Here is an 18907-nt window from a genome sequence, read left to right on the forward strand (position 1 = left end):
TGATCGGCTGGCGACCAGTTCAAGGTGTATCCCGCCTCTCGCCCGAAGATAGCTGGGATAGGGCTCCAGCACGCCCACGACCCGAGTGAGGAGAAGCGGTACAGAAAATGGATGGGTGGAGACAAATTCTTTTTGATGGATAGTGTTGTTTCAGATGAAAGAAAAAAGGAATTTGGAGTACTGTACATGCTTTAATTTGGACAGTGAAGATATATTTCAGTTACAATGGACTACTCTGGATTTAATTAATATATTTCAATGTTAACTCTTATTGTCATTCAGACTTTTATTTTCGTAGTATGGCCACTTTGGACTCTCAGGCCACTTAACCTGTGAATTTCTTCATGTGGATGAGTGGTGAGGGTACGGCCTCCATGTGTCTATGCATCAGATGGCATCTTTGATGCGCATTTCCTGTTTAAACAGGATATTATGGCCTCTATGGAAAAAAAACTATGTATTCAATAGATTCAAACAGCTTTTATTGTTGTGTGAGAAAATATGGCTTCTTGAAGACAAGGTTTGCCAGAGAAAGGAGAACCCCAGGAAGGCTCAAGTGTTGTGCTGTGTGATTTTGTTGTTGTTGTTGTTTTTTTTTTATTTAAAGAAAACTTTCTGACATGTCGTCACTATTACAAAGAGCTACAAAGCATTTTACACACAAAAAGGCTTTTCCCGTTATTTGACTCTTTTCGTTACAATAATCTCGACTGTCTTGTTTTTTTTCTTGCTTTCTTATTATAAATTACATTTCTAAAATGGCATTCATTTTAAATTACTTCCCGTTAGCTGGTATAAACAAACATTTACATATGTACAAAACTATAAACATGCACCTTTTACTACGCTTAGTAATCATAATCGTATGTGCCACACACACACAGGAGCCAATTTGTGCTTTTCAAGTCTGTTAAAAAGTCACTCGACTGCAGTAGTCTTTGTATGCACTTAGCAGGTACTCCACATACACTTTCACAATATGGAAAAAACGTAAGTACAGACTACAAGTCCCATGTACTTTATATCACGTCATGGCTGGACTACAATATACTGCGTACTATTCCCCCCCCACCCCAAAAAAAGAAAATACAGCAGAACCTCCAACATTGGCTTTTTCTTTGTCTTTTCAGTGACATCACCACAGAAAAGGGGCACCAGGGATGGCAAAAAAAACAAATAAAATGTGTGATGATAAAGATAGAACTGGATATGGAACTTCGGATCCTGGTTTCTCAGTAGGAGCAGTACAATTAATTAAAGATACTGTAAAGTGAATTCAGAGATTTGTTTCTAAATATATATATTTGAAGATAAATGCTGAAAACGTGTAAAGACAGAACTATATAGTACTGAATTGTGGACCAAGACTGAGTTAGAGCGCCTTCCTTGTAGTCACGGCGTGGAAATGCCCTGTGACGACCCGGTGCGATATAATCCAGCCAGTGGAGGCTTTAAGTGCATATAGTTTTGCGGCTCAAATATGTAGTTATGTGTAGGCATATGAAAGATGCTAGACAAAGGAGCGTCCATTTTTCCACGTCGTCGTAGTGGTATTCGATTGACAGTTGAACCGGGTGTGCTTTTGTGCATTCAGCGGCCACGCCCACAGCGTTGAGTGTAGCGAGAACGACTTTTCAAAAATGTTAAGCCTCATTTTATATACTTCTTTTTTAAACATTCAAATTTGGCAGGGTTTTTCACAGCACACTTCAATATAGATGACATTTAATTTCACTTTAAAGGGTCTTTGTCAATTGCATACATTAATTTTACAATAAAAGGCAAATAGGCTGATTAAGGTAGTCCAAAACATTTAACACACTGTTAATTATCTAATAATAAATCATTGTCTTTCATAAATTTATTATGGCACTTCAATGGCCCCATAGGGAGCATTAGAAAAATGTGAAAATTGTACTTAGACAAAAACTCGCAATCTTGCGAGAATATTGTTTTGAGGAGTCATTCCCCCGAAAAAAAGAAGTGCTAATCTTAGGAGAATAAATTCACAATTTTACATCATGTTTTTTAAAATGAATTTTCCTCAATGAATTTCATATTTAAGCCTTTTTTTGGGGAAAAAAGAATACATCTTTTATAAAAACACTTTTCTTAAAAAACAAACAAAAACAAAAAAAACTTTGAGATTCCAACACCCCCCCCAAAATGTTTTATTTAAAAACAAGTTTTTTTCTACGATATTATTTTTATTTTCTAGAATATATTTTCCCCTCATCAGAGTTGTAGACTTTAATCTCAGACTTGAATCAGTCTAATTGTATTTATTCCACTAATACCTGTAACCTTCACTCTCCATTATATCTGTCAGGCCTTTTCATAGGGGGAGTAATTTTACTTAATTCTAGTCTTATTTAGCTACATTATGCATACAGTGGTTCATATCCCTTAGGAATGGTGCTCAAAAGATTACCTGTACAGTTAGCACGTTTGGTACATTATTTCCTATAGTAAAAGAATTATTTGAAATTAGAACAACTTAGAAGTCAATAACAGCAGATTGTTTTTGGAGGTTCCACTGTAATAGTAAACGTTATCTCGTGTCTACTATTTATAACGGTGTTTCTAAGTCCAGCTGTGACGAGAGTGTCAAGTGACGTTCACAAAATACAAGTTTCCCTTTTGAGCGTTCATTATTTACAAGTCTTGAATTACTTTGGCCAAAACGTCAAAATAAAAATAATTTGATTTGAACTCAAAGCGACAAGTGGTTGAGTCAAACTCTGCCCACTACTTACCCTTCATCGTAAGAGCACCTGGAGAATTTCCCATTTTCTTTGCGGTTCAACGCAAAAAAAGTCATATAAAGTTGGAGGTGGGTGTGAAGTTGAGGTTGCCTCGGATACAGTTCAAGTGCATCATGGCACGGTCGTACGCAGTGTGCACCGACTTGCGAACGCTCGGCTTCTTGCCTTCCATCAGGCGTAGTTTGTCAACCGTGTCGTCCATTCCCATGGGCAGCAGTTTATCCCGAGGGAGCCACTGCCTGAAAATGGAAGGGGACATATTATGGAAAATGTACTTTTTAATTACAGTGGTGCCTTGAGAAGCGAGTGACTCGCCTTCCAAGTTGTTTGAGATACGATCCTTCGTTCGACTGATTACCCCCCCCCCCCTCCTCGACTTGGAATTTGAATTTTCTCTGGTTGGAAATGCAGTGGGCAAGCCTTCGTCGATGGTCTTATTGTATGTTCTGTGCTTAGTGTGTGAGCTCTTCATTGTTGGTGAATATACGGATGCCAAATATGCATTGTAAATGAGAGGGTTGGCAAGTTAAAGATATTTGTCTAATCATGATCAGTTGTTGGGAGGTCGAGGTAACCATCCAAACCATTTCTAAACCGGTATTACTAAGTCTACTTTTGGCCCACCCTGTACAGTGGATCTAAAAAGTCTACACACCCCTGGTCAAATGCCAGGTTTTGGTGATAAATCATTTCAAAAAATTTCACTATTAATGTGACCTTTAATGTGGGTGTATTCAGAATTAACCAATCAAACTCATGTTAAATAGTATTCGGCACTGCCACCATTTAAAGTGCTTCTGATTAACCCAAATACATTTCAGATGCTCTAGTAGGCTTTTCCTGACATTTCTTTAAAATGTACTTCTTAAGAGAAGCCTGAAAGTATTGTGCGAACACTGACTGCTCTTTGGAGCTGCTCATATTCCCTCCATCTTGACTAAGGCCCCAGTTCCAGCTAAAGAAAACCAGCCCCAAAGTATAATGCAGCCACTACCATGCTTCACTGTCGGTGTGGTGTTCATTTGGTGATGAGCAGTATTGTGTTTGCGCCAAACATAGCTTTTGGATTTATGGCCAAAATCTTCAACGTTGGTTTAAATTTTTTTGCAAAAACACACTTGAAATCTCCCAAATGACCGCAACGTGTCAGAGTCCAGCATGTCACGTTATGCCTTTCCGGATCTTACCAAGTCCTTTTTGTGTCAAAGAAGAGTACCAGGAAGAGCTTTTGTCCGGCCTCCATCCGCCTCCAGTCGCCCATCTTGAGCACCTCCACGGGAGGCACTGGGATTGGGATGCCGTTGTGGAGGAGTCCTTCCTGGGGCATGTCTGGGTCAACGATCTGCCACAGTGAGAGGGATTTATGAACAATCACTCTTTCAGTGTCTCAGCGGAAGCAAGGCTGTAAGGTGTCGTTGGTTCTTTCTCACCATAGCTGGGTATGATGGATAGCCTCTGCATTTGGCCCACACCAAATCTAGAGGGGCCAACTCTGTATAGCTGTCGGGACAAAGAAGCGTAGGCTTGCCTGTGGACAACATATTGCAACAAAGACAGTTGATTTGGATGTGAAACGACCAGTTCAGGGTGTACCCCACCTCTCGCCCGAAGATAGCTGGATAGGCTCCAGCACGCCCGTGACCCTAGTGAGGATAAGCGGTACAGAAAATGGATGGATGGATGGATGGATAATGATCATTTACTAGATCAGTGAGTCTCAAAGTGTGTATGCAGGCTCCATCTAGTGGCGTGCACAGGAATCACTGAATTAAATCGTCAAACTGCAGAATGTTAACTTTTAAGTACAATCCATTTGCATGTAAGCTTTTAGAACTGTTTGTTGTCAAACTTTTATTCAGGTACCATTTTTATTTAACTTTAAAAATGCCATAAAAAGTTGCGCGATTTGTTGCTAGTTTTGTTTTGGGGAAAATGTACGCTAGAGTGGTCAGAAAGTTTGGCCAGAATTTTCGCAAAGTTGGCAATATTGAGGAACCACTCGCTTCATCACAACTCCCTAGTTTTGGTAATAACAGCTTTACTCTAATTTTGCGCGACAGAAAAAAAAACTGTGATTTCAGTGTGTGACAAGTAGCTGCCGTGCACTTGGACGAAAGAATGTCCAAGACCTTTTATTAAGACACCAGGGAAATGTTTTTCCTCAGTTACGTCCGTCAAGATGTCTTCAAAGTGGTGAATAGTTTTACTTTACTTTTATTATAGTTTACTTCCCTTTAATACTTCCGACTGTTAAGAATGTTCAAATGAACTTCAAACTTTGTTAAATAATTTACAGTACAGTGGTAACTCAAGCAATATCGGCTTTTTAAAAACAAAACTAATGGTATTACATCCGCTCACAAAGATAAAAATCCCCCCCAATACACTAAAACCAGAATTTTGGAAAGTTGCAAGTAGTAAAGGCATGAAAAAACACATTGTAATATTGATGTGTATGTGGCCTAAGGCTGTAATGTACTATATGTCCTCCGACAATACAAACCTGTTTCCGAGATGTCTCCATTGTCGTTGATGAGATCCTTGGCCAGAGCGGGTTTCCCTCTGCTGCGTTTGGGAGGGGACACTGTGCAGCTGGAGGGAGGGAAAGAGGGAGAGATAATTAATAATAATAATAATATAATTAATTCCATGTCAAAGTCCACTGGCAGAAGGTCAATGCGTGCCACTCACTTGACTTTGTGGTCATCGTTGTGTTCCTCTGAGGCGTGTTTTTCATTTGTCGGGTCTGAACAAAAAAAAAAAAAAAAAAAAAAAAGAAATTTGGCAACTCCTCAAAATGATCATCAAAATTTGACACCATCCTCTACCCACATTAGATCACATAGACTTCCCAAGTAGGAGTCCTAGCCTTGGAATTCACCCAAAATAACTGCTTCAAACCATAACCGTCAACTTTATGTTCGTTTGCCAGCACAGGTTCTTGAGACTTTTTTGTGCACCTTATGATATACATGTCCACCCAATTTTGTATTGATTGGTGAAACTGGTGTTAGGGGCTCAGTTTATAACTTTCCAGGCGGGATTTTGGGGGCAAGGCGCGCTAGAACAGGAGTATCAAATTTAAGAGCGCGCAGGCCAGAATCGGCCCATCAGGGGCCAGCTGGCATTGTTCTGCGGGTCAAGGCAAGTTTTAGTTCATTTATACATATCGACTATTATTTTGAAACTCATGCTTTTATTTTGACACAAGCACCTTAGAACCTGAAGTGATGTGACATGCAAGAAGCTGGGGGGGGGGGAACCACGGGTACTCCAATATGCAGTAAGCGACCTGTGTAGCTCCTGCAGAAGCAATGTTAAAATGTATATAATATCATATGTATGGTTTGTAAAGTAATTTAATTTGCAAATGTGCACATGTGCAGTTAAAAACAAGTTTACAAAGTTAATTGGGACATGTTTATTAAAGCCGAATAAAAAAATGGTTGGGTTTACGTCAGCCAAACAAATCATGCAAGTGACTCGCTCTGGCGGCGAGCCCTGACAGAAAAGCTGAAAAGTCAGTTCTTTCGTTTGACATGGGCTACAAGATAATTTGATGCATGTGAATAGTTGCAGAGGGCTTGCTAAATGTTTGTGCACTGCAGACTAATGCTCACCTCCTATAGATTAATTTTCTTTTTTTTCCCCCCTCAGCTTTTTATGGCAACCTCTGGGTAACAATTATATTAGCAGCTAATTCAACTTTCTTTTTTGCACTTACTGTGAACATGTATGTCCTTAATAGACATAGCTAATACATTTATTTTGCCTTCATTTTTTGAGTTTCACTCTGTCAAGCTGCCTGATGTGAACACTGTAAATTTACCCTGCAAACTACCAAGGACGTCTTGCATCGTCTGTTCACAAAAGGATAAAAGAGTCCATATTTGAGAAGCAAAGTAAGCCTATTCCATATCAAATGCTGTGCCACCTTTGCACTGATAAACAGTTCTGTGAAAAATGAAAACCTGTACAAATATTTTAAGAGGCGGAATATTGCAAATTGTCAGTAAACAGCTTTAGTTCAAAAAGAGGTTGGTTTGGTGCAACCCTTTTATTTGTTTTGCTCCAACTCATTAATTTTTATGTATACATTTACAAGGCAGGGAGATAACTGCAGTTTCATTCTGATAAGTTGCCACTTTCATTTGTATGGTGTGACGAGTCAAGTGAGGTTTTCAAGATTTCCAGATGGATGTGGAAATGTACTGTATGCAAATTTAAAATGACTGTAAATGAAAACACTGATTCATAATATTGTAATTGTGCTTATTTTTCTTATGACATTTAAATTTGCTCATATGATTTGAAACAAGATAATAATCAATGTGACTATTTCCCCAAATGTGGTTGTAAATATTTTTACCCAAAAAAGGAATTGTCATTATTTATAGCTTATTAGGTCACAGATATACTGGTCTGGCCCATTTGAGATCAAATTGGGGTGAATGTGGCCCGCAAACTAAAATGAGCTTGACACCCCTGTGTTCGAGGAAGGACTCGTTTGTAGGAAATTGAGTATTAAGAGGATGGAAGCATTATGTAAATGTAAAAAGTAAATGTCAGTGGAGGGCACCTATGAATCTCTTAAGTGCAGGACTTGTCAAACAACATTTGCTCAAGCTTTGACCTTGTGGCGCTGAGTCATCCAAAACTTCAAAACATTTAGGAGGGTTGGGAGCTCACAAGCCAAACTTCACCCCCAGGCTTCACCACACACAATGTTAGCTTTTTTTTTTTGGTATCAATACATCTAGTCTATGTAATTCAAATTGGGTATTAATTAGACAAAATCTCGAAGATTAATTTGTCTTCAAAAGGCTCCTTGAAATGACCCTAAAATAACAATCTTCCCATCTTTTCGTACATGGGTTCTTAAGACTTTTTTTTGTGCATCTACTCAAGATAGACATGTCTACAAAATTTCATGTTGCTAAGTTAAACTGTCTGTTCATGCTTCACCCGCACAGTGATGACAACGTGAATTATTTGCCATTCAGTGTCATCCATATGTATAGTATAAAACATGCTTCAAATTTGGCAGTAATTGGACAAAATCTTTAGGACGCGTTATCTTTGAAACACCCCTGGAAAACGACTCTAAAATAGCTAACTTTCTGTCTTTTTGGGTATGGCTTCTTGAGACTTTTTTGTGGCTCTACTCACAATAAACTACCAAATGTTGCTAAATTACAATTGCTTAGGGGGATGAATAAAAAAAATAATATGCTGGGCCTTCCTGCATACTCATGGCCCTGACTATGCAACGTTTCCCCATCTCAGGAATCCACAAGACACAAACAAGTAGATGCTCACCTCCCTCACTAGAGTGTTTGTCCGCCTCGCTGTCTGAGCTGTGGCCTCGAGGCCTCAGGTGGCGCGAGGAGGGCGAGGGAGGAGTGGGTGGTAAGATGGTGACGTTGGCGTGGGGTGAATGCAGGGTGGCGGAGTCGCCGTCCAAGCCATCGATCGGATCCTCTACCGCTTTGCCGTTGTGCTGCGGTGGAGATTTCTTTTTGCCGGCTCTCACTCCATTTTTGGCCTTCTTGAACAGGATGGACGTGCGACGGCCGACGCCTACCGCGGGCAGGGCGGGCGGCGTTCCCGGTGGCGTTCCCAGCGGCGTGCCCTCGTGCACGACCTCCGGTCGGGAAGAAGGCGTCTCACCCAATTCGGCTTCATCCTCGCCATGGCTTTTGCTGCCACTTCGTGATGATCTCTGGCGCTTGTAGTAGCGCCCAGGCGATCGTCGCCCTCCCGTTACGATGCCCAGGACGGGCGGTTCCAGCGGAGCGTCGCCTGGCAGCGGCGATGACACCGGACATGTAAGTTCTAACACAGGAGGAGAGTCATCTGTATGAGGAAAAACATGCATCACTGTAATGATCAACAAGAAATGGGGTGTCTTCAGTACAGCCGAGGGGCTAATTGCGACCCATTACACTTTTTATTATCAGCCTGTCGCATATTATAATAATGAAATTAAACACAGTTCGGATCAAAAGGTTATGAGAAAATGTTAAAAAATTACACTATTTTTACAAATTTAAAATAATGTAACAAGTTCCACTTTTTATTAATTCCTCCAATAAATTTCACCTTTAAAAATTTTATATAGTAAATCTGAATTAAAATTTTTGTATTTAAAAAAATAATAATAATTGAATGATACAAGACATGCTTTTTCAGATGAAAGAAAATGATCACACTAATACTAATAACTTTTAGTTTTGTCACCGATAACGCTAATTAGGTTACCAACGTGACGAGATTTGCAGAAAATGACAATGACCCCCATACTCACCATTTTTCATTGTTTTATGTTTATGGCCTCCAAATGTTTTTCCATACATTACAGTAGTTATGACTTTACTACTGGATAAATACTAGATCATCTGCTATGGCATTTATGCGCCTATTTTGTAGGACCTCTATGCAAAAGAAGTTTTTATATTACCTGATGACACAACTCCATTATCTACAATCTTCCTTTTTGCCTTCTTCTTTTCCTTCATCTCTTCCTCCTCTTCTTCATCCTTGGCATTAAGTGTCTGAGTGTTTTGCTGCTGCTGGTTCACCTTCTGCCTCAGAGTGTTGATTTCTCGCCGCAGTAGGCGAATGCGTTTGGTTCGTCCGCCGCTGGTCCGCATGGACGTCACCACGTCCAGTTTGTCCAGCAAGGCCTTGAGCTGCTCGTCCGTGCTCAGATGAAGCCTGTTGTCGGGGTTCAAGAGGGAGTCGACTGGTTGCGAAGGAAAATAAAAGCGTGAGTGTGTTAAACTCAGAATCAGAATCAGAATCAGAATCATCTTTATTTGCCAAGTATGTCCAAAACACACAAGGAATTTGTCTCCGGTAGTTCTTTAACCAGCCACATTGCATTATGGTTTTCCCTCAGAGGGCCGTTATGACTGTAAAAGCATAAGTTTACAATTGTGGCATCATATGATAACACACACAACAAACTTATTTGAAGTCAAGGAAAATACAGTGGTGCCTTGCGATACGAAATGACCTGACTTACACGTTTTCCAAGATCCGGGCTGTCGTTCAGACAATTTTTTTTTGCTTTGACTTGTGAGCAAATAGTTAAGATACAAGCACTATATGGTGGTAGTGAACTCGACTCATTTGACTTGGCAAGCTGTCTATTGCTCCACCCTGTTAAAGTTTACTGTCAAACTAAACACAAAATGTGTAATTCTTTGTTTTATTTAAAACGGCCACATAGCTTTACCGGAACAAAGGCCATTTAGCTTAATGTTAACAAATAATGCAAAACACCATAGACAGGCTAACAATTAGCATTGGTGATGAGTGTGTTATGATCATTGAAGCAAACGTTACCTGAACACATGCTGGAGCAAAACATGTAGACAGACAATATAACAATACAGGCATATATTCTTCATACGTTGGTAAAAATGACAAAGTAATAATGCCACGTACTAGGTCAGTTCTGAAACTCTTTTCCACGTCTCTGCCCGTATTATACTGCCCCCCGGTGGCCAAGCCTCACATACCAGAAAGAGCAGCACAAAAGCCAAAAATGTGGTAAAAACTGTGTAGTTCCTTATAGCCTAATTATGTAATTACTGTATGTTTTTATCAAGTACAATTTCATAGTGTGCTAGATATTTAAAAACATTAAAAAAACATTTTTTTTAGGGCGGGGGGGAGCCTGGAGCGGATTAATGTAATTTCCATTCATTTCAATGGGGAAAGATGATTTTAGATATTGTGTTGAATTCAGTTACGAGTGTGGTCACAAAACAAATTAAACTTGTATCTCAAGGCACCACTGTGCTGTACACCGATTGCTGAGGCACATACACCGCGTCTGGCCAAACAGTACAAAAGAACACTTTCAAAAACACCTGCTGTAAATCTGAACTACAGTGAAAGCAGACAATTAATTAATTATGGTCCAAATATGCTACATTCTGTGTGTCCATCATGAAATAAATGAAATAATTGTGGAATAATGTCCCAGGTTACCCTCATTTTCAATAAATGGGAAGAGTCAGCCCGGGCCAACGTTTGTGGAGTTATTTAGCAATTTGGACAACTGAGCAGGAGCGTTCTTTCATGTGTTTCACCCGTGTAAACATAGCCGTACCAGATAAGAGTCACTTAAATTGTACATAGTACTTACATAGTACAATAGACAGTCAATAAAACTGGATATAGGCATTGAATGGGAATTGAGCATTTGTACCTACAGTGTAAATCCAGTCTAAATGTGACCGTGATGCTTAAATGGTGACTCACCGTCGTCCCAGGTGCACTGCTGGAAGCCATGCTTATTGGGAGACTCGGGCATGTGCATGCCGGTGCACGGGTCCAGGCCGATGCTCTGCGACTGCCTGTGGGCATGGCGCAGGACGGCCCCGCCCACCTCACGCAGCTGCAAGGCCGTTTTGTGGAACATGGTGTCCTTGGAGTTGTACTTCAGGCAGTTGGAGATCATGAGCTCAAAGTCCTCCTCCAGGTCAGCGACGGAGCAGTAGGCGTGTCCCTCCAGCTTGGCTCGCATGGTGGACAGGTCCATGGGCTGGGATACGAACTCCATGTAGTCTGGGACCTCGTGAATGATTCGAATGACAACGTGAGCCGCGTCCAATCATTAGCAAAGCTTTAAAACAGACATAGAAGAAATTTCCCATGTCTTCATTTGGGATTGGAATTGATGAGAATTTTGTGATTTCGATTCCATTATCGATCAGATTCCTTATTGATTCTGAGATTTTCATTTGGTAAGGGAATTACCGTAAATAATACAAATGGGTTAGTTTTGTTTAATATCTTAAAACTTTGGACAGAAACTACAGCATATCCAGTTTAAGGGACCTCACCAGCAGCCAAGCCCATTTCAAAGCACTGGTCCCCCCCATTAATGGATGGAATCGATACGTGGAATCGTCAGACAAGCAATAAACGATTTCTCGGAACAGATTCTCAAAAATAACCAGTTTTCAATTTTAATTCCTATCCTTAGTCTTCATAAAATGTGTGACTTCACCCTCTAAACAGCCCTGTTCATAGCAGGCACTTTTGGCCACCGCTCCCTCTGGACCCCTCTACTGCGGGGAGTGCCTAGTACGCTGTTACTACCATGACTGCTAAAAACGAATCCTGGGATGAACTCTGTGCTCCGTTTTGTTGGCAGACTACGTTCATGCATGTTTTCTGGCTATGCTCGCTACAACCATGGAACGTTAAGTGTCTTTTAATGTGTTTTGCAGCTCTGCTTAGCTTTTGGCTCTGACGTGATATGGCTCTGTCTAGCTTATGCTTAAGAGAAAAACAAAGTACTCTGTGTGATGGCGGCATTACATTACAGGCAGCGCAGTGAAATAGTGTTTAGTACACTTGTCTCACAGCCCAGAAATCCGGGGTTTGTGCGTTTTTTTGGAGGGCACTCTGGCTTCCTCCCACATCTAGAGGTGTGAATGTGAGAGCAAATACTTATTTGTCTATGTGGTCTATGAGAGACTGACGACTAGTCCAGTATGTACTCTGCCTTTCGCCCCAAATCTGCAACCCTAATGACTAAATAAGGACAAGCATTCTAGATAAAAATACAGCTAAATGGTCATTTTTCCATAACGTGCTTTTTAAACGATTCCCCACGTTCACCAACCTCTGCTAGATTGACAGGCTGAGAGAAGATTTTGGCTGTGTCCTTCTCCTGCAGCTGCTCCAAGGTGGTCCGCAGGAGCACCAGCGCCGGCGTCAGCTTCAGCTCTGTGGCAGCCTGCTGAATTTTCATCTGCAAAGAAAATTCCAGGGTTTGAATGCTCAGGCATTGGTGAGAACTCCTCCCCAAAAATCACAACCATGACCTACTTGTTCCCTCTTTAGCCGCTCTCTCTTGCGAATGAGTTCCACCAGAAGTCTGGCTCTTTCCAGGTCTTGCCTCAACTTCTGCCAGTAACGCAGCTCCTCTCGGGCAGCACACAGCTTCTCATCCGGCTCTTTCTGAACACAGAAGAACACGCAAATTTTATACACCCGTCCGTCTCCTACATTAGATTTTCCCAACATTTGTTGACCCAAAGCACATATTAGAATGATATGCAGCCTCACGGTTCACCACCAAGCAAATGTCACAAAAAGTATACTGTTCTCCCAACATTCATGGTGATAGGGGTCGAGCCCTGCTGTGATTAAAAAAAAAAAAAAAAAAAAAAATCCCTGAGAAATTGACACCGCCTCCTAAAACTCATAATAGCCTCTAGATGCCACAAGATGGCTGCAAAGCACTACTTTTGTCTCAATGAAGCTCCTCAACGCACTTCAACATAGTTCCTTAGCACCAGGATGCCACAAGATGATGGCAAAAAACTACTTTTGTCTAAATGAAGCTTCTCAACACATATCAATATAGTCCCTTAGCACCAAGAAGCAACAAGTCGATGCCACAGTAATACTGAGCACAAAACCGCAAATAGGTGAGTTTAACGAATAATCAAGGATAGGTTTCAAAATAAATCCGCAAATTGCGATTATGCAGGGGAACACTGTATATACTGACATTTTAATTACATCTTAATTTCCTTGCAAATTGACTGTGAAATCCGGGCCTGTTGAACAAAAAGTTGCTATTCTGTTGTATGAATGGCAACATTTGTAGTAAATAATTTTCGGACCAATTACAGTAGGTGTAACTGGTTAATGTTCCCATGGAACACCTGAGGATTTCTCATGGCACCAGTGGTTGGGAATCACAGGTCTCAATTACTCCACATTCTTTCCTCACCTGTTCGGCAGTCCGGTGGGCCTGCATGTGGGAGTGAAGTCGACGTATTAAAGGCATCCCGTTCCGTGACTGTCGCTTGAGTAGCCAGTAATTGTGAAGCCTCTGCATGAACTGATTCTTCCGCTGGACTTCCACTCCTGTGCAGATCTTGTTCAGCCTGCAGAGAAGATACAATAATTCCCAGGCATAGATTTCCTCAAATAGAGGCATCATCCACCTAAATGTAAAATTAAACACCTCTGTCAAATAGATGTAACCGTTTTTCTGTCAGGATCGTTTTCATTAATTGTATTTATTATGTATGTATGATGTATTTTATTTATTCAATTAATTCACCTATTGGGGTCCTGAAGTAGAAATTCAATTAAAAAAAGGGCAGTAACCATAGTCACCTCACATCAAAGACACCATCTTCCACACATTAGGCCATTAAAGAGTTTGTTTTAAACTACAAACATACACTTTGCGTGCTTCCTTCCACAAAACACAAATTTAGTTGTCTGTCTCCAACCTGTCGGTCCTGGGATTGATGAGTAATCTGTACCCCACCTCTGGAGTGCCTGGACTACACTGAAGCACTCATCATGCCAAAGGCCAAAAGGTAAGCAGAGTTTAAGTTTAGCTCAGATTAGTGGTAGTTACCACTGTTACCAGTATGAATGTTGATTAATTTGAAAATGTGGGGGGGGGTGCTGTCTATTTCTGTGTGGCATTGCACAGATCCGCAAATTTAATGACAAAGTGGAATTCGGCAGCTTGGTAATGAAGCTCTACCTCCATCAGTGAAAATGCAATTGAATCTTTAAATGTGCTCGCTTTATGTTGGCGGATATTTGGTGCCACAACATAGTCTTGGAGTCTCCAATAACACCACAAAAAGTCACTAAATTTGTTGCTAGTCACTTTTTATTTATTTATTTTTTAAATAGTCGCTAAAGAGGTGGGGAATTCGCTAAATATAGTAACAAAGATGCTAAGTTAGCAATACTGGGAAGATGCTTGCTTGTTGCAAAACCCTAGCTCTGCCACGGTTATCATGGTAATGAATGCTCTACTTTTCATTTGCATGAGACAGAACCGTCCTCCCCACCAAACCAAGTGCATATTACGTGTTCTGTAATTCTTTATCCATTGTGTAGTTTAATGGAAGAATGTTACACACCTTTTATGAAGACGTGGGAACTGTTCAAAATTGTGAGAGAGTGGCATAATTTGTTTCCCTTCAGTTGTGAAAATGGATGTATGGTGATGGTCTCACCTGTGAGAGGGAATTTGAGGCACAAGCAGCACAGGCACATTCGATCGACGTGTGGACCCACCAGGCCCTTTCTTCTTCTTTTGGCCTTTGGATGCCTTCTTCGCCGGTGGGGTAGGGGAGCTCTGAGTGTACGACCGCTGGCCCCTGTTTCCCCTGCCCCCCACCAGTCTGCCTTCCACCGACTCGTCTCCGGGCCCGTCCCGCCTGGACCCCACCGGGGAGTGGTGTTCACAGAAGGCGGTCTTCTTCACAGAGAAGGTAGTTCCATTGATGCCCGTCTCCCGGACGGGGTCTATCTTCATGTAGAGTCCGGCTTTCTGGGCGCAGGTGACGTGAAAGGCGCGATAGCAGTTGGCTTTGTGGCACTGGATGGACGCGCCCCGGCCCTTCTGCTTGCACAGGTAGCAGGTGAGCTTCCAGCGGGCGGGGGGAATGTTCTTCACCCCCTCCACGGGCTCAAGGAACACGGTGTTGGCAAAGCACACCTCTGGGATCCATATGGCGCACACCACGTGAGCCCAGCGCCCGTCGCTGGTCTGCTTGAAGGCCCCTCCTTGGTTGGGACACAACACGCAATCTACGGGTCGGGAAGGCGACTGCAGGCAGCAGCGGCAAAGCCACTGACCCTCTGGTACGTACGGCACGCCATAGCACTCCTGGTGCACGGCCAGGTTGCAGATGTCGCAAAAGAGGATGACGTTGCTGTTCAGACACTCGTCGTCCAGGCACACACAGCAGAAGGCGTCTTCGTCCACGGCGCACTGGGACAGCGCCTGGCTGCGGGACTCCAAGATGGACTCCCTCTCCAGGCGGTCGATCAGCAGCTCAAAGGTGTCGGCGGACACAGACGCGTGGCCGTCGGACACCCTCTTCTGGTTCACCATCTCCAGCCAGGCTAGGTCTTCCTCATCCATGTCGTACTCGGCCACTCTGTCCAGCTCCTCGCCGGACTTCTCAATGAAGCGGTAGTAGGTGGTGGGCAGGGGAGAGCCGTCCGGAGGGCAAACGGAGCCCAGCGTGCGAAAGGTGGGCTCCGGGAGCGGACTATGGAGCTGGAGGGAATTGGTCGATGCCGTTTGCTGTTGGGAGCCTGATCGTTTGTTCTGCTGAGACACATTTTTGACGTTCTTTCTCCCTTTGGTGTTGGAGGGCTTCCTTCTCTGAGTCTGCACGCTGTTCTCCTTGTTGCTGTTGCACTCCGCGATGTCCTGGGCCATCATCTCATCCTCTGTGATCACCGGCAGGGGATCCGTGATATTGATCCGATGCAACCTGCCGTCCAGGTCCACCTCCACGATCTTCTGCGCCTGGGCGTATGTCAGCGTCTCCCTGGAGGGAGAGAGCTGCAGTCTGTAGGGCGAGGGCGAGCGCAACTGCCCCGCCGAGCCCCTGCCCCTGCCTCGCCCTCTGCCTCGGCCGCGACCCATGTTAAGTCCACTTACAGCTTTCTTACATTCCCACCCCCTCGCCTTCTGCATGGGGGGTGCTGAGAGGAGCTAGCTTGCACACACACAAAGGAAGATAAATTAATGCAGTGCCTAATAGTTGTGAGAAAGTAACAACATTCTAGCAATATTAAAGGGGACATATGATAGAAAAATGACTTTAATGTCTTGTTTACAAATAATCTTGGGTCTCTGGAGTCCCTGCCTACCTATCGTGTGTAATCAAACAACAAAATCAATCTTTTATCTGCCTTTTGGATTAGTCTTTTTGGTGATGTGGCCATGCACCACATACACACGGGGTAGTGCATGAAGTTATGCCTCCATAAGTGAGAATGTTTTTATTGTCTTTACAGGCCATCACTTTTTTCCACTACACTTTGGGGTCTCCCACCGCAGGTTCAATCCCCTAGCTTCATACCCAGTCGTCACATTAACAAAATCCATACTCTCTATTAGCTCAGCAGTATGTGGGCCAGAATGAGAGCTGGCTCGCTCACTTGAGGCAGGAAGACCCTCAAAACAGGTTACTTTTCACAAGATAGAGGGTGTGTAAAGTGTACTGTAATTTGTGATCGTTGGGGTTTTTGATTATGTTAAAAAACCTGGGAACCGTTTTAAAATGTAAAAAATAAAATAAAAAATGTCTTCTTTAACACCTGCTGAACTCATTTTCATGGGGGGTGATATGATAAAAATAAATGTTGCTTGACTGCATCTTTGAACTGCAGGTTCAACCAACAATTTGCTTAGCTGGGAAAATGCACCATGTCCCCTTTAGTACCTACACTTGGTCAACTATAATGCAAATATTGATGGATCTTTGGAAGGTGCTATTTAACAATATGTTTATTACTATGGCAGAACTGCACTGCATCATCATAGGTAGTTAAAAAAATAATACAATTGTACTCGCCTGATAGGTTAGTTGAATTTAAAATGATTTTAGGGTCTTTACAAAGGTACAATTGTTTATACAAATTGTATTTGGCGCTTGTTGGGCTGAACAGGTGTACCTAATGTTTTGGCCGGTGTGAGTTCACTGCCTGTAAGGTCACGCCCCGTCTCTGTCCCAACTGGTCCAATTGGTAGCCAGTTCAGCTGTCATGTTTCTCTCCGTCCAATCAAATTCCGTAGAATGCGTTTTTTTTAACCCCTTATGTTATGTATAGTTCGGTTGAGGGGCGCTAAATACCAACCAGAGTAGCTGAACGTCTGTCAGCCATTTTGAGCTCACAACAGCACAGCGACACAATTACATTATGCCAATAGCAGCAAAGAAAAGAAAAAAAATCACATTATGCACCGTGCTGACGTGCGGCATTCAAATGTACGTATACATTAGACGACACGACATGGCTGTATTCACCTTTTAGAACGTTCATACACAGCAAATATATAAAAAAAAACAAAAAACGCAACTATATCTACGATAGCGTTTCTCAGTCGGACAGGGGACTACATACACACATACACACGACTCGTACAACAAAATAACAATTTCTCGAATAAGACTCTATACGCCGAACATGTCTGCCTGACTTACCGTGAAAAGTGGTCCTCGGCGGTGCAAGTGACAAACAGGAGGGAGGGTGGGGAAGGAAAAAAAAAAAGCACCTCGCTAAATGTCAGCTCAGGCTTGAGCCACCGCGGCGGCGGCCGACATGCTAGCTCTTAGCCTAGATAGCCGGTCATTTCGGGAGCGACGCGGCGTCATCTTCGCTGCAACCGTTGTGGTTACCACTAAGCACTCAGACCCGGCCGTTCACATGGCTGTGACCGAAACCTTCCCAGAGGTCCCGGCCCATAGTCATACGGTCGCGTAACCGCAAAGATATCAAATTAATGTACATTTGATATGGCTAAATATTCGGTCAAACTGGCTCGAAAAATACGCCCATTTTTGGAGGAAAAAACGCAGTTAGCCAATCAAAGACCGCAGCTTTACTTCGCGGGCAACGCGCACCTTGGTATGATTGGTCGGTTTGGCAAAGCGAGTTCAGCGCACTCGTCGGTCCGGCAATAACGTGAAAAGCCAATGAGAGAAAAAAACAGCGTGTGGGTTTGGTCTTGTCCTCATCATGTATACAGTACAGTGAACCCTAGTTATTTGAGGGGGTTTGTAATATCCAAATTAGGCATTTATGTATTTTGTTTAACGTTTATTTATCCATGTCAGGCAATTGAGAACAAACTCTCTTATCGCAATGCAGTGGCTGGAGACAGACTAAAACAAGGCAAAAAAAAAAGCTAATACTAATAAAGACATACAATAAACTGTGCAATGTGATTTGCACAAACTCTACTTAGAACATATAAAACACATAATAATAATGATAACCAGACAATATCTTCTTCTCCAATCAAATACACAATAGCGCCCCTCACCTAACCCTTAATATTGGTAGATGAGAGTGATGAGAGAAGCTCCTTTGACCACTATGAGGCACTGGGATCATAGATGTAGCGATCACAGCGTACATGACGTCACTCAATCGCTACATTCTGAGTTTGAAAGCAATTCGATAGTTTGTCCGTCGGTGAGCAACACGCATACTGAACGATTGGTTTAAAAAATTCCCATCAAGTTGTCTTTACTTTTTTGCGCCGATTCTCATTCCTCTCCACATCTCCACCGGGACGCATCTTGCACCACATCGGGGGGCGAAGCTCC

At 42.5% G+C, this 18907-nt stretch overlaps 1 protein-coding gene across 4 annotated transcripts; it reads right to left on the reverse strand.

Annotated features, from left to right (window-relative positions):
• Positions 1-545: 545 nt before the first annotated feature.
• brpf3a (bromodomain and PHD finger containing, 3a) lies at positions 546-18118 on the reverse strand. 4 transcript variants are annotated; one of them, XM_061688579.1, is made up of 13 exons: positions 17780-18118; positions 14789-16284; positions 13531-13687; positions 12618-12749; positions 12412-12540; positions 11040-11352; positions 9226-9510; positions 8085-8567; positions 5457-5511; positions 5269-5357; positions 4196-4293; positions 3953-4107; positions 546-3004 (listed from the first exon to the last, which is right to left on the reverse strand). In XM_061688579.1, exons 2-13 carry the CDS (start codon positions 16264-16266, stop codon positions 2818-2820), a joined length of 3561 nt encoding a protein of 1186 aa, XP_061544563.1. In that variant the 5' UTR covers positions 16267-16284; positions 17780-18118; the 3' UTR covers positions 546-2817. The 4 variants fall into 4 exon arrangements, with proteins under 4 accessions (XP_061544563.1, XP_061544562.1, XP_061544560.1 ...); XM_061688578.1 differs by having other exon boundaries at positions 8085-8600; XM_061688576.1 differs by having other exon boundaries at positions 8085-8621.
• Between the last annotated feature and the right edge of the window lie 789 nt (positions 18119-18907).

The sequence above is a fragment of the Phycodurus eques genome, chromosome 10, assembly GCF_024500275.1.
Source record: "Phycodurus eques isolate BA_2022a chromosome 10, UOR_Pequ_1.1, whole genome shotgun sequence".
Lineage (NCBI taxonomy): Eukaryota > Metazoa > Chordata > Actinopteri > Syngnathiformes > Syngnathidae > Phycodurus > Phycodurus eques.